The following is a 26,335-nucleotide window of genomic DNA, read 5'->3' as shown; positions in this document are numbered from 1 at the left end:
AGAGCTAAGTAATACTCCATGTAGCCTTAAATAAGCACCAGATGAACAGGAATGCAACAGAATCATATAAATATTCGAATTTGATAGACATCTTTTGGCCTAGCCTGTCTTGACAAATTGTCTTTTTTGCGGAGTTGTCCCCCCGTCGAGCGGGCGAGCAACACAACACATTGTGTTGCTCGCCCGCTTGACGGGGGACGAGCAACACAATGTGTTGTGTTGCTCGCCCGCTTGACGGGGGACAACTCCGCAAAAACAACAGTTTGTCAAGACAGGCTACTTTTGGCCTTTTACAGATGATATTTGTGGTCAGAAGTACAGCTTATAAGAATAGGAGAGAGACAGAGGGCAAAGTGCAAGCATGAAGGACCAAATATACAAACAACATGTACATGTAAATACAATTTGATACAAACCAAATTTAGAGATAAACCAAAACCTTATCATGCAAAGTTCTAAGGTTGATCCCTAAATCAACTAAGTAAAGACTAAATACTTGCAGTAGAAAACCAAATTTGGCATCAGTTACTTGTCTGAAACCAGTCCTATCAGTTACCATATTATGAAACGTAAAACGCTCAAGCCAAGGCCAAAAGTGTAGCAATTTTTGCTTGTAGTTACAGGTATAGGATAACATAGTTCCCCACTTATTATTCAAAAGATACCAGTCATGATAATTAACATAATGTTAGGTGCTCAAGTCCCATAAAGGTTTCAACAATCAGCTCTTCAAACTAAACAAACTAAATATATCTCTGCAGACGGTGCTGGCGGAGCCAATGTAAAGTGTCCAATCCTAAATATCCTAGCATAATTAATCCATATTAACACCTTGCCAATCACCATGGCAACTGGATGAGACAAACTAAGCGCGTCCCAACCAAAGATTAAACTGAAGCGACCACAGAATGTGACTCATTAAGTGAACGAATGAGTCCGCATGCACTTGTGAATATTCCACCATCCCAAGCCTAGCTCAAGAACCATCTAGCTTGTTCACCACAAACTGAACTTCTACTAATAGGGAGCAGGTATCCGATCAAAGTCTCACTATTATACCAATGTTACTGTAATGCTGGACAAAGTTGTCACATGTCAACATCTATCATAACAAATTAAACAAGTAGTTGAAATTAAATGTATAATTATTGAGATATTTAAAAAGATATTCAAAAGGATATTAAAAAATTGTTTGCATTGCGAAGGGAATTGTAAGGTTGAAAATGGGCATGCGCGTTGGGAGCTATCCTACACAAACTAAAATAAATGTTTGTAATTAAAATGAAATATATGCGTAATTTTATTTACTAAATCTAAAACAATATTTTTAAAGAAAATCTTTTTTTCCCATCGAGTGATAAATTCTTGTAAGACAATATTTCTCATCTAAAATGCCCGCTACTAACATATCATTAGTAAATGTGGATGTGTATAAATGAATGCTAGTATTAACCTATAAGCTCTTCTTTGGGACAATATCCATTACATAATAAGCCTTTTAGCAATGAGAATTGCCAGTAATAATATTTATGTCCATATTTATTACACTCAAAAATATTTGACAGCATCAATTACGGTTGCTGGAAATCTGTGTTATCCTCATTGGCGCATTTTACCCTCTGGAGACACATCCAGGTAATACGCAACCATTTTAGTCCAAACGAGCAAAGGTTACCCGCCTCCTGGTTCATCAACCAGAATTTGCCCGAGTACAAAATTAGTATTGAAATAACATCTTGTATATAAGACTTCTTGCAATTATCTTGCCTTATATATTCCCTACCCTCTCCACTACCCCTAAACTCAGGTGAGTTATTCTAATCTGGCTAATGACAAGTGCCTTGGAACTTTCATTCTATATAAGCAGATGCAATAATGTTGCTTTCTCTGCACTAGTGAGTGCCTTTTGTCCTTATGCTTTAATTAATCTCAAGTATTTTATCATTGTTTACTTAAATATTGCTAAAAAAATTAAACACACAAAATACATATAAATAGAAAACTAATCAAGTTACGCACTCTATTTAATTCTCTATTAATTTATACAGCTCCATTCCATGTTGAGCACTGCGGTTTTAGTTCTACTTATGATAAATTGTTATATATATATATATATACATATATATATATATATATATATATATATATATATATACATGTATATAATAACTTCTATAGACTCTCTGGTAGTCTAACAAATTGCCTCCCATGCAGATGCAACTTCCAGGCAGGAGAAGACAACTTTTACACTTGAATGATAAATAGGCAAGCGCACAACATTGGGAATCATAAAAAATAAGAAGCTGTGATTTATCAGTAGTCATTTTATAGACATAACGATAGTGATTAATTTAATTCAGTAGTGATTAATTTAATTCAGTTTTGTATTGGCGGTATATTTATATGCTGAGCATAGAGAGCACCTTCCTACCAGTTGTCAGCAAACTACTGCCACATACCATTCTATGAAGACTAGCCTGTAGCAGCTCTACAGTATTCTTATTTGCCATAACAATTACTGTGAGAATGAAGCAAGACATGTCTAACCGCAGCAATTATCTACCTTTTACCAGGCTCTTCTCTAGCGTATAAGGCTCTGGGTATTGTTTACCGTTAATGTAGACTGTTTTATATGCTGAACATTAGCACCATCCTCTCAATAAGTAACGTATTGCACTTGTATAGTAGATAGCTTTAAATTTCAGCATTGCAAATGTATAGTTCTCAATTTGTTAATTCTTTAGAATTCTAAGACTGTACCGAATTAAACTTGGTTTTTCATAATATTCAATCGAAGACTTAGGGACACAATCATACAACTACACAGCATATACAACTATCTGAATTATTAAATTATTATTTTTGACTTGACGGTAACAGAGTCACCTATGAATGAAATCTCCACGGTCCACTCCAAAGAGGTTTGTTTGGAATGGGTTTAAAATTACGGGTACCATTAGAATCTTCAGTTTCATTAGTCAATGCACCAACTATGACCTCTGTTAAATAGTTAAGTAAACTAATAAACAAAACTCACAACAATCAGCATTGTTACTATTAAATTCGCATTTCTTATAACGCAAATTTGAGCTGATTGCTAATGCTCCGCTATCATTTGTTTCATAAAAGCGTCAAATATTTGAACAAGACAGCAAGTGACTACAGCATTTTAAACAGTAAAACTTTGGCATCTGATAGGCATATATATAGTTGCGAATATCTGATTGCCTCGTTATGTTTCATTTGATTGAGACATGACGTATATTTCACATCAAATACATTAAGATTCACCTTCCTGTATAGGTCTTATTTAAAAACATTTTGCTTCAAAATTATATATTATTTTAATTGTTCTCAACCATTATCCTTAAAAAAACTTGATAATGTAAGCTTTAAATTTAATAAAAGAAATCCTGAACAGCTTTTTATAATAGATATACTACTAAGGTTAGCCTCCTATGTGAATAAACTAGCACTAGTACAAGTTAGTGGCACTTTTGCAAGTAAGAAACAACTCAGAATTTTTAACAGCGGCAAGCTATGGTATAGTAATATTGTTCCACTATAACATGGATTAAATTCCATTAACCCTGATTGGAATGGCAATTTTTTAAATTCCATTAAAGAATATATCACTGACAAGCAGCCAATTGCGAAAAATTAACAAACGAAGCTGTTAAGCATTTCTAGTGGATGCAAACACAATAGTGTTCACAGATATCTTCATTTGCATCAACCTCACAGATTTGCTAGTAAATTCACTTGCTTTTCTTACAGTTTTACGTACTTTATACTTTTTTAAGACTTGATTTCAAAAGCCTCTGCTGGACATGGCAACAGCAGCATTTTTATATTCTTAAAATACAAAACAAACTTACATAAACGAAGTGATGGAAAAACTGTACGTCATATATGGATTACATGACGTAAAAAATACATGTGCACGCTTTATGCACGTCCAATGATGAGTACTTATCAGAGCAGCATTTGAGAGCAGCATTTGAGTGCACATTAAACCCCTTCCCATGCTGACTTAATTTTGTCTTTACATAATTTGTAGGCATTTATACAAAAATTCATAACACTATATAAGGAGGTAGCCATCTATCAAAAAATTACTCTTTCATTAAGATTTTAAGGAGCTTTCATGTTGCTTTAAAAATATTTTTTTCCGAACCATTAGAAGAAATCCAGAAGAAGAAATCAGAGAGTAGCTTTACTGATGAAGATTCTATCACATGAAAGTAAGCATAATGTGCTAGCCTCTGCTTATGATGAGCTTACTACTGACAGAAAGGATACTGCCATAATCACACGTGCTGCTGCCCGGGGTGAACCAACATCAATATATGCCGTGACTCGCCTCTTTCATAACAGTTTCTTACCCAAAACCATTAGAGACTTAAGACTTAAATCTCAGACTGAAACATAACTCAGCCTAATGCTGGAATCTAGGTAAACCATAGTATTAACCAAATTTTTACTTCTGAGGCACTTTTTCCAGGCCCCTGGGGCTAATTACAAGTGTACTATTACTACCGAGTAAGTATCGAGTAAGTATTAGTGATATTGGTAACGCTATTTGAGTACAAATTCAATTTTTATTTTATTCAACTTATTTCATTGTGAGCTAATGTTAATGCAATTTATAGCTCAACTTATTTAAAATAGTTGAGCTTCGTCTGCAATTGCCCCTCATTCATTATTGAAACACACTGCAAGCAAAGGTTTAGTTTAATGTCAACCTTATTGTGAAATTAACTATTAAGTAAACAACGTAATTTAGCATGTGAGGGTAACAACACATAAACCTGTGGTTATATGAAAAAAAAACAGTTCATTAGTCTTTGTGGCACTATCATGAAAATTTTGTACACATTTCCTTCTTTCAATAGTAGCTTATTTGTAGTTGGTAATGAGAATGCTCCCGGTTTTAAATGTTCATATTATTTATCAAAGCATCATATCATCGACCCAAATTGTAGTCTCTTACTTACTAATATCAAACAAAAAAATTGTAGCTTGGTTTCCAAATTATTATAACCAAAACTGCACTGAATAACAGCTTAGATTGATAAACCAATGTTCAAAAGTTATTCCTACAACAGCATACCGTTTGCGTTAATACCTTGACCTCTGAAAAATAGCGCCGAATTATTACTCCTTTTTGGGCGCTCCGAATTAATGTTTTACCAAGCGCTAAGTTATGAGTAGCAGAAGAATCTTGACATTTTGTAAATGATAGGGGATAAAGCTTACCCACCCTGAAACGTTGATTCCGGCTACGGAGCCATGACAACTGAACCAAATAGGAAACCTTGAAAAGCCGAGGGATGACGGCTAGTTGTAAAAACTATCTAAATTAGACGGGCAGAACTTCTCCTGAGACGAAGTTATTTTTATATAGTAGATTATTTATATCTTAAAACTTAAACATATACAGAAGCTTTAAGAAAATATGGCGTCGAATTATTTGGGACCAGAAATACCTCGACCGTTTTCTCTGATATCAGAAGAGTACCAACAGCAACTCGCTATACCAAACTATCCGGAAGAAGACCAGTACAGATTTGGCCAAGCTTATGAAGAGGCTATGTTTAGCCTCATACACACTCACTTAGAGCTTGGTACAACAGACCGGTTTTGTTACATCGGGGAAGAAAAAGGCTCCTTTTCTCCGCTGGTAGAAAGAAAATTTTGTTTAGTAAACCCTGTAACTACCATATTGCCAAATATTCAAAAAGGTGGAAGTACTCAATCAGCTGTTACTACTAGCACCAGAGTTGATGACTATTTTAGAAATGCATCAAGCGAATGCTCAAGTTTAAAGAAAAATCTATTCGATAGAATTTTGATCAAAGACTGCATTCAGGATCTAACAAGCAATATGTACAGTTTATTTTCTCAGCTAAAACTTTGTTTACATGGAGAAGGAAAGCTGCTTATCATCCATAGGCCTGGTATGTTAAATACACTACCTCTTCCAAAGAAAATGGTAAAAGAATTTGAAAGCAAGGACGTCGATATAGGACCCATACTGAATGCCCTTCAAGACGCTGGTTTTGATGTGAAATGGGACATAGAAATCTGTCCGATAATAATGCCTAAAGTAAAGTGGCTGTCCATGCTTCAAGAAAAGCATCCGGCTGATTTGGAGAGCTCTGATGATGCAGTTATTCGAAATGCCATAAGGGAGCTAACAGAGGGTATGTTCAAGTATGAAGGAGACATTGTACAGTTTACTGACCGGCTCCTATTCATCTCTGCGTCTCCCGGTTTACGGGGACGAGCCCCAATGCTGACACGCTATGGAAGTTCAGGCTACAAACCACCTCCTGTTGTAGCGGATGAAGACCTAACATACAATATGCCTGTGACTCGCGACATTCAGGGTATTCTTGACAATAAAGCTCGTAAACCTAAGGCTAACATTGGTCGATCGAAGGCTGTCTGGAACTAACTACTCTATAACACTGTCATCAAGTTTCTTATTTGAAGTCATTTACATATTTGAATACAATATATTTTATATACATGTATGCAATCTTATTTATTTATGAGTTTTACTCTAGTTTTTCTGTGGTGCACAAGTTTATATACCGTAATACTCATGCTATGGTTTGCAATAAAAGATTGTAAAAGAAGCTAATGTAAATTTCTTTTGTCCAAAAATATGAATGAGCAACTGCCTTGCAATTTCTAGCACTTTTAGGAAACCACTATAAGCTGATAAATTAGAAAAATATCTTTGTATTGTTTATAAACATACTTCATTGGTGTCCAACTACGGACTGTTGTTCAAGAGTAAATAAAAGTAACAACAAATCACAACAACAAACCGAGAGATACAGTCAAGGTAAGTACTCCTCATAAATTATGAATAGGAAAATATTTTTGCACAAGCACCCAAACCTACATAGACTATAACAAATAGGAAAAGTTGTATTAAAATAATTTGTGAAACGATGCATAATTATTACATGAAAATACATTTATGAGAAATGCTAACATCTGATAGTCAGGTGATCAGTGCCTTAGGCGTAGATCAGTAGCGAACTCATGAAATGTGCTGGATGGTTGGTGGTCCTAAAATATTAATAAAAATCAATAATATTCAATAGTTATTACTTATCAAGTATTGATGTGCTTTGTGGGCAATCGGTGACCTGCGGTGAAACAAGCTACCAGAGTTAAACTAAATCAATACTAACAGCATGCAATCGTTAGAGAGGAAATGATGTCAAAAGAATGTAACAATGTTCGCTCTACAAAGGAAGCTCTCGACTCTTAACTAAAAATCTCATTTTGAATGCTTAGTTTATTTTTTAGCTAGAAAGCAGGCAGCACCGATAAGATCAAGCACAGCTGATAAACAATGAAATAACAAATTGGTTCAAGACATCTGCAGGTAAATCCTTCAATTTAGCCAGTTTTCTCTAATCTATTGAAAACGACCAAACATTTAGACCCGACTTCAACCTTGCAACTTACAAATTTAGCCAATTTTTATTATGATGAGCCCACAAAAGACAAGACTAATGTTTGATTTTTTAGTGTCAAAGCAATAACAATTGAGCTTGTTCATGATTTGTATCTTCTTGTGTTCCACATACACTGACAGCAGCTGCTAAAAGTCAGCCTACCTTTATGCAGAGACGCTTAAAGGTTTCATAGGAGATTAGCTCTGATTGAGAAGACTCTTCAGTCTATAACCAAAAGAACATACTCATGGTATACGATTTATCATAACACATGGACCCGATACCTCGGGCTACATGTACTATATACATGTAAATATAGGTTATATTTAAATAATAAATATAATATAATAAATATATATAACACATCATAAATATATATTATATTTATGATATATTATATAAATACAATACATTGGGCTACATCATAATGAAAATGACGATTTGCATAAAAGATGATAAAAAATCTCATTCAGATGAAGCTTACTTGCAGCTCATACCTCAATGGGGTGAAAACCAGACAAAAGACTTATGCTGTAACAAAAATATAATTGGAGCAATAAAATACAATACAGCACACAGAGATTCTTTAGTTACTTCGAAACAAATTAACTTCAAGAGTTGTGTTACCCTTTTACATAGTGAGGGGCTAAATCTAATACATATATAGATTACTTGATTTCAAGCTTACACAGTGGCTAGTTGAACTTGAGTTTTGTAAGGAGGCTATTAGAAGCAGCCCAATTAAACAGCTTTACAACCCTAAAAATGATAGTTAGGAGTTTTCTCCTCTGTTACTAACATCAGACTAAAAATATCACTACAGGTTAATATAACGGCTACATGTGACTTTACCTACTAAAGGTGATTTTGACTACAATAGGTGAGTTTACCAACGACATGAATATATCCACTACGAGCGTTTTACCCATTTTAGATGATTATAAACAGTACAGCCGATTATGTCACATTTTCAATGATTTATTGGAAGTGCAGCAATCACTGCGGCAAACATTGCAGCAAGCACTGCAGCAAACACTGCAGCAAACACTGCTGCCAATACAGTTACACTCCTAGAGGCCAGTATAAACATTAGAGGTGACTATAATCACAACAGATTAGAATGTCTACTAGAAGCAGGAAGCTAGTATACTTACTGAAAAAGTTTGGACACGCTGTAGCAAATAGACATACCTATGATTAATGACTATAAGCCAAGAAAAGGTGATACTAAAAGTAGCAGGTCTGTATACCCATTACAAATGTGCATAATCACTACATAAAAGGGTATCTACACCTGTCCAGACTATTACTGTTACTGGAGCTCATGTACTTAGCGAGCAAGTACATACCGAGCAAAGGCATCTATACGAAAGCGAGTCAATGTGAATACACCGAAATGGTCAGTGTTCTGTTTAAACTTTTGGATAAAAATAATGCTACTGTGAAGGATAATGTGTTTTTTACAGGCGAGATTACCATCAACAAATGACTACAACATTTTAAAAAGTTCCTAAAAGCGCCAATTTTTGAGCACTGATAGCAAATGACTACAGCAATTTACGGTAATCAGGAAACCTTCTGCATCTAAAATGCATATACAGTAGCTCCAAATATCTTATTGTCTCATTATGTTTCATTTGATGGAAACATGACATATATTACACATCAATTACTTTAAAATTCATTATTTGAAAACTTTTTTTGCTTCAAAAATTATTTATTATTTTGGTAATCCTCAACCATTTTCATCGAGCCAGCTTGATAATGTACACTTTAAATTTAATAAACGAAATCCTGAACAGCTTTTTATAATAGATATACTACTAGGGTTAACCACCTATGATGATAAACTAGCATTCAGGCCGTTTTTATACACTCCTGTAGCTAGCGGAAGTTGGTGGCACTTCCGCAAGTAAGAAGCAACTCAAAATCGCTAACAGCGGCAAGATTCGGTATAATAATATTGTTCCACTATAACATGAATTGAATTGCGCTAACCCTGATTGGAATGGGACAAGCAAGAATAGATATGAACCAAAGCAATCAAATGGTCTATAAAAAGCCTTTTCAGTGTCAAATGAAGTCGGCTATTGGCTACGAGCAACTATTTTCTCACCTGTTCAATAATATCATTCACATGTTTTTCTACTGTGAACTTGTCTATAGGGGGAACTGTCTTGGCACCCATCATGTCATATATAGCAGTGATCATGGTCGCCAACTCTGTCCTTGACACAAACCCGTCTCTGTTCTGATCGTAAAGGTTAAATACCCATTGTAGCTTGTCCTCGAGAGATCCATATATCAGATCTGATAGGCTGTGTAGAAACTCCTGTATAAACAAGAACTGCACTTGAGTCTGAAACCAGCTCTTGAATAAAATCGTAGGTACATGGAAATACAAATTACATACATAAATACAATAGAGAAATTTAAGCAAGCTATATTTTAAAATCCTTATAAGTTTTAAATGATTTGTGATCAAGATTTTAAAATAGCTAATAAAATTAACAGTGAAAAACAGCTTTCTTTAAAATTGTTAACAAGTTGTGTAAATTCGCAGTGTCATTTTGGAAAATTATATTTTTCAAGCTACAGTCCGTGTTTACTGTAGTTTTGACTAGGTAGCAATAAATCTACTATAATTATAGGGAACAATATTTTCCAATAAGTATTAATACTAATTTGGAGTTGTCTTTTCATGTTGAATAATGAAAGTGAATAAATGCAAAGTAACATTCTGCATCTTCTGTACCCTATACGATCTATTTGTTGTATATCTTTAAAGCGGTACAAACATAAAGAGATGAATCATAAACTATCCACCAAGTAGAGTACTAACTGATGACTAACATTTAACTTAAACCTCCATATGAAACAGTAAAAATGCTCAAAGAACCTGTTTAACACCTCCACATGTCATCACATACATACAAACATATTCCACTCAAAAATGGAAACTTGACTAAATAAAGTGATTAATTACAACCTAAATGGTATGACAAAGTTACTAAATCCAACAGTACTTGAAAGGTAGCATATCGCAATTTTATTGCAGAGAATTGCAGAAAAAATGAAAGACACTGTTAGGCAAAAATTAAACAGTATAGAAGCAAATAGATATAATACGGTTTCCTTGAAGCTACTTCCTGCTCTAACCTACCAAGTGCGTGTATATTAGTCTCAATCAGAGTATCCTGTGGTAACCATGTTTTCACTTCATATTCGCCAAGTATTAAAGCAATTAACTTGATGGATTCATACGATTGACTCGCTCAGCATGACCTATGGGCTTCCTATGATGGCAAATCACAAGCTAAACAAACTCAAGCCGTGAGATTGGTTAGTTCCAAACCTACCTCAAAGGTGATGCAGCCATGATTGTCTTTATCGAGAGTCTTAAACACATAGTGTGAGTAGGCAGACGAATCTAAAAGGCAGCAATTAGAAACATAGACAGTCAAACAGTACTTTGTTTATCCCAAGACTTATTATTATATTATTATTATTATTGTTCATCCTGTAATTTTTATTAATAAATTCCACTTCGTCTGTCTGTTAGTCTGTGTAAACACTCTGCACTTCTACATTGTTTAACCAATTTTCTCCGAACTTCACACACCTTTTCACCTTTTGCCAGGTCGCTAAAATATTTAATTTTAAAACTCTGTCTGGTGCCTGAGGACCGGCCTTTTAAATACCCACCTGATTTGAAGCTCAAGAATGATTTAAAGACAATTGCGTTCAATTAATGCATTGTTCTCATGAAAGCAGTGAGGCCATTTGTACTAAAAATCTACAAGCGTACTGCGGGCCATCTAATTAAAGATGAAAGGAATCTCTAGAAATGTTGAGTTTAATGCTAGTTTACAATGAAACGATGCTCTACAATCAGCAATTGGATGCGCACCAAAGTTGGCGAGAAGAAAATACTAACATTAAAGCAACCATTTTGTCTCTAACCTTGCTTGATGAATCTAGCTGAATAAAGCTGAAGCATTTACCTCAAAGAGAGGACTGCTTAATGTAAAAACCTTCACAACTACAAACTGCCTTCTCTCTTATAGTAAGCGGGTTAATATTGGAAAAGGGTTCACTAACGAACAAGAGAGTTTGTGCAAATAAATAGCATAATTGGCGTGATTGCTAAGGAGCTATTGTGGCGGTTTGGCATTTATCTGACATAATACAAGACAAAAGAGAACTAGCAGCATTCATTAGCCCTTGCAGTTAAGTCATCTGACCGTTATCGATTCGTATCGGTATGGTTTCGACTTATTGAGCGACTTCAGTCTTTCGGATAATTGCAAGAAATATTGCTAAAATCTGAATAGCAGCAGTTGTTTGCCGATAATCTAAGAGGTGAAAACCTTTATATTAAGATGTATTAGCAAGAAGCAGTTGATCAAGTCATGCTGAAAGTTCATACGGAAGGCACAAAAGAAATGCAAGGCATAGCGGAGGTCTAGATCATGCTAGAATAGTTGAAATGCCAGAGAGATCAAGTAATCTCCTACAAGGGATAGAAACCAATATCGACTGCTGCCAGATTATGTAAACTATCAGCAGTCTTGTTTCCCCCAAGCCATTGCGCGCAGCCTACGGCTTCGTACAAGATATGCGAGGATTATAAATTAAGCAGACAGCACAGACTTGCTTCTGTTACTTCCACTGTTTTGTGGTCGGGTGCCTTGTGCAGTTGTTGAGATTCAAAAAGTTGAGAGCACATGATCTTTTGCACAATTTTTTCATTGTCGCTCATAAAATATTGATCGATTTGCAGGCAATTTACCGGAGGACATTTTTTGGTGAAATCAATGAATATCATTGACAGTAGCATGTGTGAAAGCTTGAATAAGTTAAATCAAGTAAATGGTTAAATTTAATACCTCATAAAAATTATTCTTGGCATGGTTATGTAGTTATAACGGACCTATGACTAGGAGCAGACAATCACTGACATAGATGTATTCAAAACCGACTTACTTTAATCGATGGAGACATTAAATGCATGTTATGACTTCATATCACTTTAGAAGAAAGTTTGACTAGCACAACGACTAATATATGTGAGTATGTGAATATATTTTTTCACTAATTATCTACGAAAGTTTTGTAAAGCAATGTACTTGGAATTGTACTCTAATCCAGTGGTTGTTAACCCGTGACCAATCCAACTTTTGAACACTGGTCAGGTATTTCTAGAGGTTTAGCAGAAGTAACACATTTTAATTTCTTTAGTTATATCATATAATGTAAGTCCTATATTCATTGGAGCGTTGGGTGCAATAACACCTGCACATCAAACTTGGCTTGCCCAAATCGTGCAACATCAGCACAAGTGAATTGCAAAAAAGGATGATATTGGGAATAGCTAAGATCTTCAGGTGAGTTCTCAAACTCCCAGGCGTCTGGTAAAATACCCGAGTTTGAGTAGACATAACCACCCATTTGAATTAACTGAAATAAGAGAACAAGTTTTCATCTATTTTCAACTAGTCTCAATGGGTGTTCTTACAACACTTGCACGGTTCAGTATTTCCAACTAGTCTCAATGGGTGTTTCTACAACACTTGCACGGTTCAGTATTTCCAACAAGGCTAGAGCTAAAACCCACTGTTCTAAACTAAAAATATATAAATGTAAAATCAAATATATATATGTAAATCATAGCTGATATAGAAAACACAGTAACCATCATGACCTAAATTTGTAAGTTTAAGTAGGGTAACGCAACTGGGTAACTAAGATCGTATGCTTGATTCACTAAAAGCTCAGCAGTATTAATAGTCTGACAGCAGCGGATAAGATTATGTATTACCGGCAGCTGCAGCAGGGGAAAAAATAGCATGACAAAAGGTATCTCAAAGGTAGACTCAAAGGTATAAACCTGTATTCTCCACAGATTTTTGCAAATATGTCAAGCAAGGTACGCTTTGATTTCCTACCTCCTTGAGGAAAGAATTGTCCATAGACATGCTTGAATGTGTCTTCATTCACAATCCCTGTGGGACATTCCTGCAAAATAGAAGAAAAAAACATACAACATATACCCGACAGTTAAACATCAATTGGCGCAACTCCCAAGACACTGTAAGTACAATGAAAAGAAAAATTTAGTACAACACACAATATCAAAGTAAGGTAACAAAGCGGGTGATTGCATTTGCTGTTTCAAAAAATCATACAAAAAAGCTTATTCAACCTGCAAGATTAGCAAAGATTTATCTGCTGGATTCAGCGCAGTTGTTACCAGGCACTCGTAACTAAGGCTATTGTGATAAGACAAGTAATACATAGCGAAGCAATTCTAACAGCATTGAACAAATTTAAAATTAATCATGTAACTCTGAAACAGCTATAACCTTGTCTGCTGAACAAACACAAAGCACTTGTAAGGACGTGTCATCTAGAGCTATCACACATCTCTGAAAATGAACCTAAACTGCTGACTTACCTGTTTGAACCCCCTGTACATTATTTGTATCTCTCTTTTGGTAAATTTGGTGTTTCTACAAAGGCTCTCTAGACTCTCAGGCTTGTACCTGGTGATGGTGATATGATCCAAAATTCCAGCCTCGGCGTCCACTGTAATAAAACAAAGACATCCACTGTAACGAAACAACATTCATTAAACTAGGAGTGGCCCGCTGAGTTCTAAGAGCTTAGTAACTCAAATGAACAAGAAATTACAGTTTTGAAAGGAAATTACATGTATACCTTATTGCATAAAATAAATATAAATTTGTCACCAAATATTGGTTTATTTTTAATCCTCAAGCGTGTTGGGAAGCTGGCAGTTAGCAGCTCACATCAAACATCAATATGTCGATGTTATAACAAACTCAATTGAGACTTCAAGGTCACCAGCATCCATGTATAGTAAAATATAACGCTGTTGTGCGACGTGGTATACATTATTAGAACTCTTTTCAATTCTGTTAATATCACTAGTATTTTTTATTTCTATTTGAGCTGTATATTATTTTATTAGCAATAATTTTATCTCAAACAGTAATGTTTTTCAAGTTATACCATGCAAGAATCACAAAACAAAACAGATAAAGCAAAATAAGACTGTTTTTCTTTATAAAAAAATATTGAATTGTGGTCCTTGACTATTCAAAAGTGAGGCATTACAGCACAAAGTAAAGAGAGCATTACTCAACAATTGCTAAAAACAGCCGCGAAAAACTTCGTTAGAAACGGTCAGCAAAATGTTAACCTTGACTCACTAAAAATTTATTAGCTTAAGTTATCTGACCCTACAAATAAAAAATGACTAAGTCGCTCACTTTCGTTTCAAACGCATCCTGGTGTGAACGAAAAAAATCAGGCTGTCAACTCCCACAAAATTGCTCAGATAACGGCCACAAAACTCTGTTTGCAAATCGGCTAATGTAAATGCAGCTTTACAATCTCTAATGCTAAACTTAGACTTAATGACTGCTGAATTAGCTAAGGTTATAGATAGTCAATAAATATTGCACCGGCTCTTCTAGCTTCTGACAATAGTCGATCAACCTAGCTTCTGACAATAGTCGATCAACGATATGAGCTCAGATCGGTAATCAATTGTAACGGATGTATAAGGAGAGATGTGAAGAGGAGCTGGATGGGTTTGTCATAAATGCTCAAGCAACTATTGAAATCTTACAGAGTCTAACAGGTCATTCGTCGATCAATTATAATGCTATCATTATTATAAATGATTGCAAGTGTAAGCAATAAACAAAATGAGAAGTAAATATTAAAAAAAACAGCGATTGTCTAAACATATTGAAACACACCAGTATTTCAACTTAATAAAAAATTGTAACATAATTCCAAATAGTTATCGACAAATAACTATCTGGAATTATGCCAATTTCATTAAAAACTTTCACTAAAAATTTTCACAATCTGGAATATCTCACACCCTCTAACTCAGTCATTACATATATAGTCTCACTCTGAACACTTCTATATACAGTAGGTATTTGATGAGAGCTGAGACGAGTCTATAAAACCACCCAATAACTACTTCGCCTATACGTATAGCCGTACCAGAAACCTTATTTAGAGCAACACTTAGTTTTACATAGATAGGGTGAGAAGCGTATTTATTGAATAATTTTAGCCAATTTACTGTCTGGCGAGAGTCATCATTTTAATGAAAGAAGATGATGTGTGAGATATTAAAAAAAGCTATTTAAAAATGAGCAATCGTAGCTTGTGAGATATATTTATAACTTTTTATCGGCATTGGTTATCATCAAGAAAATGATGTTGTTCATTACATGCCAAAAGAAAGACAAAAGGATGAGAAGACAGGAATCAGGAATTATTGAGTGAGTTTAAAGGATGTGTTTTATAAGTTGGTAATCTAATAGTATTGTGATTTGTGTAGTTGTAGTAACAGAAAGTCCATAAAGTGATAGCAGATAATGTGATAATAGACTTCAATAGCTAATACAAAGTTATAACAGCACATCTAAATATTTTTATGAATCAGATCACTCATCTATTCCTATAGCATCCTTATATATAATATCCTTATTATATTTTGTTAGAAAGATTAAGAGTAAGCTCTAAAACAGTATAAGAATATTCAGATTCTAACAAAGTTCTAAACTGCGCTAACATGCACGGTTCTCTACAACTTCGATGACGGCATCAATGAAAAATATTCGACGTTTTATGATTGTAATAATGCATTTTTTTAAATTTTCCATCCAGTAACTGAAATAAGTCAAGCAAGTATTTACTTGTAATTACTTTCTGGTAATCCAAATGCTCCATCGATGTACTCAACTCTTCATCTCACCATAGATATTTAGTTGTAAATTCACACAATTTAGTTAAAAATGCCAGATAAAAAGCAATTGTTTCCAAGCTTAAATTGGAAAAAAGAATTATATAAAATTGTTGCTAAGAAATGAAAACTGAACAGATAATGCAAAACAACAGTGAGTCACAATATGCCTTGAGACTGCATGATACTTTAACAACACTTGATAACAAAAGTGAATATTATAAAACAGCTGACCCACCTTTCCGTTTTTGTTTTTTCCGCTTTTTTGCCAGATCTTTAGCATTTTTTTGACCCATACCCTTAATGGTAAGCAAAGCCATAACCGCTGCTTCTCCTTGCTCCATGTTAAGAGCTTGATAAATTTACTCGAGAACGGTGTCAGCAAAAATGCTCGATTCGACGGCTTCGTACTCGACAGCGTAAACTGTCACCCCTCAGCTCGGCAAAAGTCAACTCCCAACACGAGTTCACTGATCAATCGTGAGGCAGTAATTAATATCGTGTACACAGTTTGATAGGTCAGTTTGTCTAACGCTATTACAACACTATAGCCGTGTGTATAAATTGATAAATAGCCTAACAATAAAATGTGAACAGAACTGCACAAGTTTGTTATTCTAAGATAACTGACGGCAGCGATGCCAGAGCGTATACATAAGTTATAGAAGCCTCTGCACACTCTACATGTACAGACCCACTAATTAGCCAATTCTAATTAATGCACCAAAAATCATAACATAATTTTTTATCCACTGCTTAATAATAAATAAGGTTTATGATTGCAGGTAATCACGCAGGTAATCACTCAGGAAACTGCAATTACAATCATATACAGAGAGTAAAGCGGAGCTCTTGAAACTCATTTCACCCTTGCGAGTTCTAGTGCATGGCATTGTTAAAGAGCTCCAAGCGCTATTACTGAATATGAAAAAGGAAATGGCCTACTCTGTATATCCAATATAAAAGACAATAAGATACTCTTAGAACAAGCCTTAAAGCCATGTACGATAGCCAAAAAGAATGTACGCAAAGGTTCCAAATGACACATCGGACAGCCTTTCAACCACCCACATGCAATGATTAGATTCAGCGGCTGACGTAAATGCTGAACACTTTATTGTCTACCTCAACGTAAACATACAAGCTGTTTGCACTGAAAAAAATAGATTTTGCAAACAAATGCAATATCCAATTAACTCTGGATGGCAAAGACAACTCCTATAAAATCCTTCACAAACAAATAAACCACAGAGTTTAACTTACCTTTGCTGGCCTGTCGGAGAATCGAAAGCTGGGGAGGTTTGGGCTCAGCTTTTTTCGAGTCGATGAGCGGTGCTGACATATTTGCAGCAGTTAACAGCTGACGCACTACAAACCCAAGTGACTGTGAGCATGTATTGACGATATCACAAACGTGATACGGCTAAGCTTTCTCATTATAACGCAAAAGATCGTCTAGCACTCGACTCTTTCACAAAGTTTTAATGTAACCTTTTGTCTTGCCACTTTTTGTATTCACGCCGTAGTATGACAATATTTACAGATTCTAAGACCGCATTCATAGTCTGTACATAATAGCCTTTCTCCTACCAGTGAGCGGGCAAGGCTCTCACCGAGACATTTCTATAGGCCACACTGTTTGGCGATTAAGCCGTGAAGTAACCCAGTAATACATTCATTTAAGCAAACTTAATGACCACATTCAAAGGTGCTACTATTAACCGCTGATTAACTAATTCATACACTGCTGCTGGCTACTTGTTACTACTGTAGCAAAAGTGCTGCTGAAAGTTTTTCCATAAACATGACAAGAGTATGAACTATGGCCATGTCCTATGTTGACCTTTATGTGACCTTTATCTATACAAACTGATATGTATGCTTGATGAGTCTTATCTATTATTAGGAATAATTGACAGAATACTATTACGCCTGCCTTGCAACATCGGCTTAGCATTTGGCTAATAAGTTTGCAAGCGAATGAACACAATTTCGATGCCTTGTATTAATGTATCACTTTACATTGTTATTACAGATTGTCATGTGAAAGTATATTTTATCGGTGCACCATTTCTTCCTCGTAAAAAATGTGAAAACTTACCTATTACTGTTTGCAATTGTAATATAAGAAACCAAGCATCGCTCAGCCCATGATACCCAACAATGAACTTGATGAACATTGCACTGATTTAGCTAAACAACGACATTATGCGCCTGTTACCCGCACCATCACCCAATTAGGCTTAACACTAGCCTAATGCCTTAAACCTGTCATCGCTTCTAGCAAATCTGACCAAATAGTTGCCGGCGGAAACTTGATAGATGCAACAATTACATGTAGCTATTCGATTCTGGCAAAAAACAAAAGTGTGCTGCAATGTAGCTTATAGTGGTGTTTGTATGGGCTTTGTTATAGAACTATTTACACTTACAGTACTCAGGTTGGAGTTCACCATAGGCCTAGTGAACTCACGTCACTTTAATTTAGTATGGCAGTTATATGAACTAAAACCCTGTGTTCTCAAAAAACCAATTGAAATCATGCAATGCTAGCTAAATTATTTTCTTACAACATGATATATCTTTTGAATGTTTCTATATATGACTTCTCTCTCTCTTTCTCTAAGTACCATGTGATGTGAGGACATAGGTGACCTTGGTTTACCCCCCTTTCTATAACCATGACTTTTCTTGGCTTGCTTCAACAGTGGTTTGCCATTGCCTTCTGTTGGGTGTTTTCAGTGTGACACCATCTCTAGCTAGCTGGCCGTTGGCTCGCAGAGGAGCTCCTTTGCCCTTTATCAGGTTGTTTTCAGTCTTGCAGGTTGCTCCCACCTTTCTCATACCTTCTGGAGCGCAGATGGAGGAGTTGGTTAAGTCGGCGACAACCCAACTTGGCACAGGAGCAATTGCGGTTGGATGCCCGTCCTAACACCACTAATGGTTATGTGACTCAAACCACTCACCTATTGATCATAAGCCAGCGCCCTAACCCACTGAACCACAGTTGCTCCTTATATATGATTTGCTTTTTACCTCATTTTATTTATGTGACAACATCACTTACAAATGTTCCAAGAATAGGTAATTGGATAAGTTTTTTGAAGTTGTTCTACCATGCAAAAAGAAAGGATAACTCTAACATATGAACTATCGCAGGAGCTTGCAATATCACAAGCGCGAAGAAAAAACCATTTAATGAGCTATTAGTATGAGTAGCATTACCTTAATGTTTTACAAACCAATAGCAGTATTACTTTATTTATACAAATCATCATATCAGATGGAATGAACACAGAGACAGACTATTTATTACGTAAAAGATAATCCTACCAGACAAACAACGCAGGTGGATTTTAGTTTTTTATAACAGAACATAAAAATTGGTTTTTACGCAGAGCATTTTTAATTAACCATTTCTAAAAATCACTCCTGAAAATGGGTGAGACAACTTCAAAAACTTCAAACTGGCTAATATTGTACACTAAGTGTTTACTTGCTTCACTGGATATTTAGCACTCAATACAAATAATACCATTCCTTCACATTTATAAATGTTACATATACCGTAAAATCTCTAATTGAATGCCATGACACTATTTTTCAACCCTTTTTCTATAGTGGCAGTCAATTGTAGCCGGCGTTTAAATAGAGGCTGCCATTGTATTCTTTAAACGACTCGTCAGAATTTTGGAAAATAATTTTAGCCCTTTTCCAGCCGAAGCAAACATCGCTTATAGTTTGTCCTCTTTTTCCGGTGGAGCGATATTAAACTTTTTGTTGCCATAATTCTGCTAACTTTACCTCCAACTTGTCAAAGACCCCTTGATCAATATGCATTGAGAAACTGAAAAATATCTCTACCGGTTGATATCCATTGCTTGCTATGACTCTGCAATGGTATTATAGCCATTGTCCTGCTTTGCAATTGGTTAGAACTTTCAATTTTTATTTAACTCTAAATTTGTAAACATAGTTTTATTGTATATCTATATTTAACAATGTTGCATAAAAGCTCAGTGCACTCACTGATATGTTGGCTACAATTTGCAGTCAAAACTAGCTTTTTATGTGCAATAGACGAGGAGTTACGAGCCTCAATCAAGTGTAAAATTAGATTACCGCAAAGATGCTGTCAAGCAATATGCTATTAATCTACAAATTTACAAATTATATAATCTTACATAATTATATAATATTTACAAATCTATCAAATGCTACAAATACATATTCATGAGCAAGTGACATAAACGAACAATACTTACATTACACGTAGAAACAAGAATTAACGTTTTTAAAACTAAAATATTTGCATTGTTTGCTAAGATAAGTGCGTTCTGATTGTTGCTTTTGATGGAACAAGCATCTTCTGTTTGTCCAATACCTTCCAAAATGTCATCTGACCTCAAATCTTCCCTGCACTGCTAAACTAGTTGATATTAGTGTCCAAGCAATTTTTGGCAGAGCAAAATTTTTCCGCATTGCATTTAGCATAAATGCAATATGTAAAAGGTTTGCTTGCTAAATGTATCCTCTGGCAAAAAACTTGCAAACCGTTTTTTATATAATAATGTACTTCAAAGTATTAAGACCGCGTTAAACAAAGAACTACTATTAGCCTGAGACGCTTATAAATATTACTAGAAATTCCACTGTCATACAGCCCACGACCAAAGTGATATTGGAAAAAAGAAAGGGTACTGATGGTTGAGAAATGCAATATTAGCAGTCAAATAGGATAACTGCAATGGTAGCTGTAATGTACTGGGTGTTATTATATACAACAAATAGTAATAATGAAAGGAAAAGATTATATGTTTATATCTCTCCTCCTGCAAAAACAGAAATGCAATATTGGCCAATATTAGAAGTAAAATGCATTGATATTATTAGAATAACCAATATTATTTATATAGTAATAATAAAAAACCAATGCACAATTTTGTTTACATTTCCAAACGGCATAGCTAACAATATCACGAAGTTGTGATATTTATATAGATTTTTAGAAAATCTGTACTACGTAGTCATTGTCCTGTAGTCATCCAAACTTATAATTAATAATTGCAATAATCTCATTTGAACCGTTAGAAAAAATATCATCGTCATACCTTTACTTACACTGCGTTAGATTTTTAGAAAGTCTGTACTACGTAGTCATTGTTCTGTAGTCATCCAAACTTATAGTTAATTATTGTAATAATCTCATAAGAAACGATTAAAAATATCATCGTCATTTGCTTGCCTTTACTTATACTGCGTTGGACATCAGTTAGAATGTGAAAGTATTTAAATGTGTTGGCAAATGAAAATGAAAAAATTGAAATCAGCAAAAATGAAACGATTTCTGTACTCCTATGTTAATGGCCAAAACCTTCGGCAATTCGACAATGCTATAGACTGGTGAAAAGTGCACGTTATCTTTTCGTGAAATGCGCAAGACATCGTCATACTTCATCGTTCTGTTATCTGTCCCTCGGCGTTTTAATTTCCGGTCTTAACTTTTATGAAACCAAGCTTTTCAAGTGTTTTGTGGCGATTTTCGTTGAAATTAATCTGTCTATTTGTGTATAATCCGATCAGATGGGTAAGTTTTAAGATATTATCGAAGGTTTACAAAGACTTGGTAACATATTTAAATAGGTTTAAATGTGCTTTGTATCGTTATTATACTTTAACGACTTTACATTCCGATGCTTAAATTTTTTGATGAGGGTTCGTCTCATTTTTGATTAATAATTTTCGTAAGTTGTGTGCGCATGCATTTATCATAAAACTCCCACACTTCCGCTCCGCTCGTGTGGTCGTGGGATTATTTCTATGGTATTGCTTTGAGGGTTTTAACAAAAAAAAAGCGAAAAGCTTTGGAGCTGGACAATGAGAGAATTGATTATTATTAATGTAAACGATTCATTATTAATACGATTTTGTGGACACTTTTCTACTGATCACTTGATATTATGGGCTCATAACGATCAAAGATAGTCAATGTGGCGGTCAAATGGAGGTGGCATTCAAATAGATGGTGGCGCTTTATTTTTCAACCCTTCTCTCAGGGTGGCGTTCAAATAGAGGTGGCAGTTAATTAAAGGTTTTACGGTAACCAAATTAAATTAATGTACCGTACTTTTTGGACTATTAGCCGCTACCTTTTTCTGATGATTTGAGCTATGCGGCTTATATAAGGGTGCGGCTATTCTGTGGCTTTTTCTTTCACCGCTAGGGCACATTAACCAGAATCTCCGGTTAGTGCCCCTCTAGCGGGTTAGCCACTAGACTAAAAAGTGTCTGTTAATACGAAACAGTGTCGTTAGGCACAGTTCGTTTTAAACAGGAAAGTTGCTGCCATGTTAAAAAGGACCGTCCTGAGTTCTGCAGCCTATACAAAGGTGCGGCTTATGTATTGTTTTATTATCGTTTTTTGGAAAATAAAGCAGATGCGGCTTATCTAGGGATGCGGTTTATAGTCCAAAAAGTATGGTAATCAAACTTTTTCATTTACCTCTCTTAGCAGTACACAAAAAACAAATAGCTAAAACATATACTTTGCACTATTCATACAGTAATCATGCCACTCAATACTTCAGTTACAATAAAACAATCTTTATACCAGTTAGAACAGAATGGAACATGCACTATTCCATGAAAAATCTTGAATCGCACTGAAAGACATCAAGCCATGTCTATAAATCCTTGATGACTTACAAAAAGGCAAAATATGGAAGCGGACTGGATGTCATAGAAATCCCTAAAGACGTGAAGGCGTTGACAAGGCATAATGATTTACATATTTCAAACTAGACACAGTTGAACATAAGAATAGAACACTGGCGTGCAAGCTCATAAAATCAATGGAATTAAAATGAGCCACCAGGTGCATCGTGGCATACAGCAGCAAACTCAAAAAATCGATACATTCTCAACAGCTCAATCAGTCACTGCCCTATGATATAGCAAGTGGTTGTTGAAGTATTGTTCTGGAGTGCACAGAACTTACATGATCAATATCTCTAGCTTATCGACTCAGGTTGGTAAATGCCAGAATTATTGTAAAAATACCTGTAGCTATGTGACAACCCTCTATCCCGATGAAATGCACCATGCCCGATTTAACAAACTACATCTAAAGTACACAAGTACAGGTAATGACGCTGATGAACCACGAGTATACACTTTGCTATAAAGGTATCTTCTCTACAATTTTACCAATTTTATAGGTCAGTCAGCCATAAAATGTAGAGACAAAGTAACTGATGTAACTGTTTGACTGTCTGCTGCCACAGATGGAGGGTAGGTTAAGACTTGCGAAGTATTTGGGTTCGTCTACAGTTTATATCTGCATTAATTGCTGTCTGACTAATTGCTGCTGACATTTACAAAGTACTGTTCAGATACGCAAGAAGCTGCTGTTCAAATCTAACATAGCTTCAATTCTACAGAAGCTTTAATTAGATAATTGCTGAAGCTTAGGTTATAGCACCCTTGAATGTACTAGCTCAATTCGACTGAAACATCCTTATAAATTTTTATGAAAGTTAAAACCTATTTACTGTATTTTCTTAGGTGGAAATCAAATAATCCGTAAAGAGCAATAACAAAGGGGTGGATCCTAATACCGTTTCTCCTCGTCATGAATGATCTCCTATACAGAACATCTTATGGTCATCAAACATCAAAGAAGTTTGTTTTACGATTTTGGCATCTCACGCCATAACCTTTTTATAGATGAAGATGACTACAACCATCGACATCATTGATTATCTTTAGTGGTTAATAGTTTTAGCTTATGTTGAAAATAGAATATTTATTTTCTAGAAAGAATTTCTAATTTTCTGACAAATATCGGTTAGAATTTTATGATTTATTTTTAGAAGGTAAAGTAGATCCAATCTTTTTATCTTCTAGTATGATTCGGTCGGTCTATGACTATCGGCCAAGCTAGTCTTAAAAATTTGTTTTGTCAAATCAGCACCGTCAATGCAGTATACCAAGTAAGCTTCGATGCGTGGATCTTCCTGTCAACCGACACCTATTTTTTGTCAACTGTCTCACATACTTAATATATCAAATAGAGACATACCTGAATGTAAGTCCAAGTTTTCCAAAAAGACAACCTGACTTGTCTGTTTATGTTGTTATTAATAGAATGTAAATCGGCAAGAGCCTTGGCACTAGGGAATCTCAAGGATAAGCAATCACGTGCGGAGTTGCAAACTGTTTGGTTTGGATTATTAGCCGTATTATCGCGTATGTTCTACGTCAGCAGCTACTCAGTATAGAGACATTGGCACTGGCAGCTGTCTTACTACTTTGCATCGCTAAATATACTTTGCAATTATATACATTCATATGCAGAATAGAAGCTGCTCAGCATAAGGTAATGCTGGGTCAAGCTAACCAATGGGTAATTATAATAGTGCATCACAGAGCACTAGTTGGACAATTACACCTTGTTAAAATGCTAACATGATGGGTAATTCAATAAGACACCACATTCTCTTTATTAGGTCACGATACTGTTGCCTAAGATCTTTAAGTAAATTATATAGAACTCTAAGATGAAAGCCACGCCAGTTGTTGAACCAACATAGGTCAAGGACATCAATATAGATCTGCTCTAATCAAATAAGTCATCCCTAGAGGATGACAGAAAACTGGCAGCCATAACAAATTATGTAAAAACAGACCATTTAGCGTCGCAGTTAGTTCCACAAGCATTTTGAAGGGCTTTCATAAGCGCTGGATTTTTTACTTTATGGAATGCAAAGTCTATATATTTAGTACAATGGCAAGCACTTGTCTCTATATATAGAAACTCTCATCCTCATGCTGAATTTGCTTCTTATATGCATATTCAGTGAGGATTTAGAGCTTGTTACCTGTGCTTTCACCAAGAAACTCTCACCATACATATATCTATGCGCTCTATCTTGAAATGTTTAATATATTCTAACACATACAAATGATGACAATCTGTTTCAAACATAGACCTATCAACTATACTTAATGTATAGTAATGTATAGTAAATAGGTCAATGGTTTTAGATAAAAAATTAGTTGAAAAATACTTTGAATAAAACCAAGGCTATGACCAAAAAGGGAAGACTATTCTACGAAAGATAAACTTCCATGCATGTGTGTTTCAGTCTTCAAAATGCATTTGAAGTTTTGAACCATTCACATCTGCCACAGTTGAAACACTGGCAAGTCTGATATGTGACAGTGCGATATTTTTATCTGCTCTCAACTATATTTAGATTATTATGAGTAGAAGTTTGCATGCAAATAGACCAACTTCCTGTAAGTCGTACATATGCTCATGCCTGGTTAATGTTTCTGTTTTGATACACCCCTTCAAATCAATATATATCTAAAAGCGCTTGTCAACTAGTTAGACTGTGCTTATCATTTGTGTAGACGAATTCTTCACATGTATCATTTGTCTTACCTTACTTAAAAACCTCAGAAAATCATAAACAATTCCTAGGAATAAATAGTTTTCTATACACGCCTGTAACTGGTTACACTATGGTTATCATATGTCGACAGATTCTTCACGTATCATTCGTCTTACCTTACCTAATAAAACATTAAGCAAACTCTAACTCATAGACACAAGCAGTGACACTTAATTCTAACAGTGATAAAGGTCTTACCTGATAAGAATGACAAATGCCTCGCTGTAATAATGACGTGATAACTACTGGGCAACTTCACACAACCGAGCTGCCTCCAGTGCATCAGGTAGTCTACCCTAAGGTGACTACGGAGAGCGATGAGCTCTCATGATGAGTGTGCAGCGATAGAGAATAGCTCAGACTGAGAGAAGAGTCAACGAGTTATGGTTTTGCACAAACACTAGAATGGACTCTGCTGACATGAGTAAACAGTTTTTAAGTTCATTTACACAAAAATCAATTGAAGACAGTGCGGATGTATTGTCTGAATATGAATACGTCGAGAGTGTTATGAGAGTTCGCTGAGTCGATAGTTGGTTCTGAAGTAACTACAATCCAGGAGAGCTCAAGGTTTTACTGGAGCTCTAATGATTATAAAATGA

The 26,335-nt window shown here is 35.2% G+C and overlaps 2 protein-coding genes across 5 annotated transcripts; one reads left to right on the top strand and one right to left on the bottom strand.

Annotated features, from left to right (window-relative positions):
• The first annotated feature begins 5,448 nt into the window (after positions 1-5,448).
• On the top strand, positions 5,449-6,753 carry LOC137393311 (uncharacterized). Its single transcript, XM_068079803.1, has one exon. The coding sequence runs from the start codon at positions 5,459-5,461 to the stop codon at positions 6,458-6,460; it is 1,002 nt and encodes a 333-aa protein (XP_067935904.1). The 5' UTR covers positions 5,449-5,458; the 3' UTR covers positions 6,461-6,753.
• LOC137393313 (Kv channel-interacting protein 4-like) lies at positions 6,751-25,986 on the bottom strand. Of its 4 annotated transcripts, none has more exons than XM_068079804.1 (9): positions 25,932-25,986; positions 17,539-17,643; positions 13,939-14,069; positions 13,430-13,499; positions 10,841-10,911; positions 9,598-9,813; positions 8,636-8,653; positions 7,644-7,706; positions 6,751-7,086 (listed from the first exon to the last, which is right to left on the bottom strand). In XM_068079804.1, the coding sequence occupies exons 2-9, from the start codon at positions 17,615-17,617 to the stop codon at positions 7,027-7,029; spliced, it is 708 nt and encodes a 235-aa protein (XP_067935905.1). In that variant the 5' UTR covers positions 17,618-17,643; positions 25,932-25,986; the 3' UTR covers positions 6,751-7,026. The 4 variants fall into 4 exon arrangements, with proteins under 4 accessions (XP_067935905.1, XP_067935906.1, XP_067935907.1 ...); XM_068079805.1 differs by lacking the exon at positions 25,932-25,986 and adding an exon at positions 21,397-21,499; XM_068079806.1 differs by lacking the exon at positions 25,932-25,986 and adding an exon at positions 18,377-18,413.
• Between the last annotated feature and the right edge of the window lie 349 nt (positions 25,987-26,335).

Source organism: Watersipora subatra, chromosome 4 (assembly GCF_963576615.1).
Source record: "Watersipora subatra chromosome 4, tzWatSuba1.1, whole genome shotgun sequence".
Lineage (NCBI taxonomy): Eukaryota > Metazoa > Bryozoa > Gymnolaemata > Cheilostomatida > Watersiporidae > Watersipora > Watersipora subatra.
The sequence above is the reverse complement of the archived record's forward strand: the minus strand, read 5'-3'. Positions and strand labels throughout refer to the sequence as shown.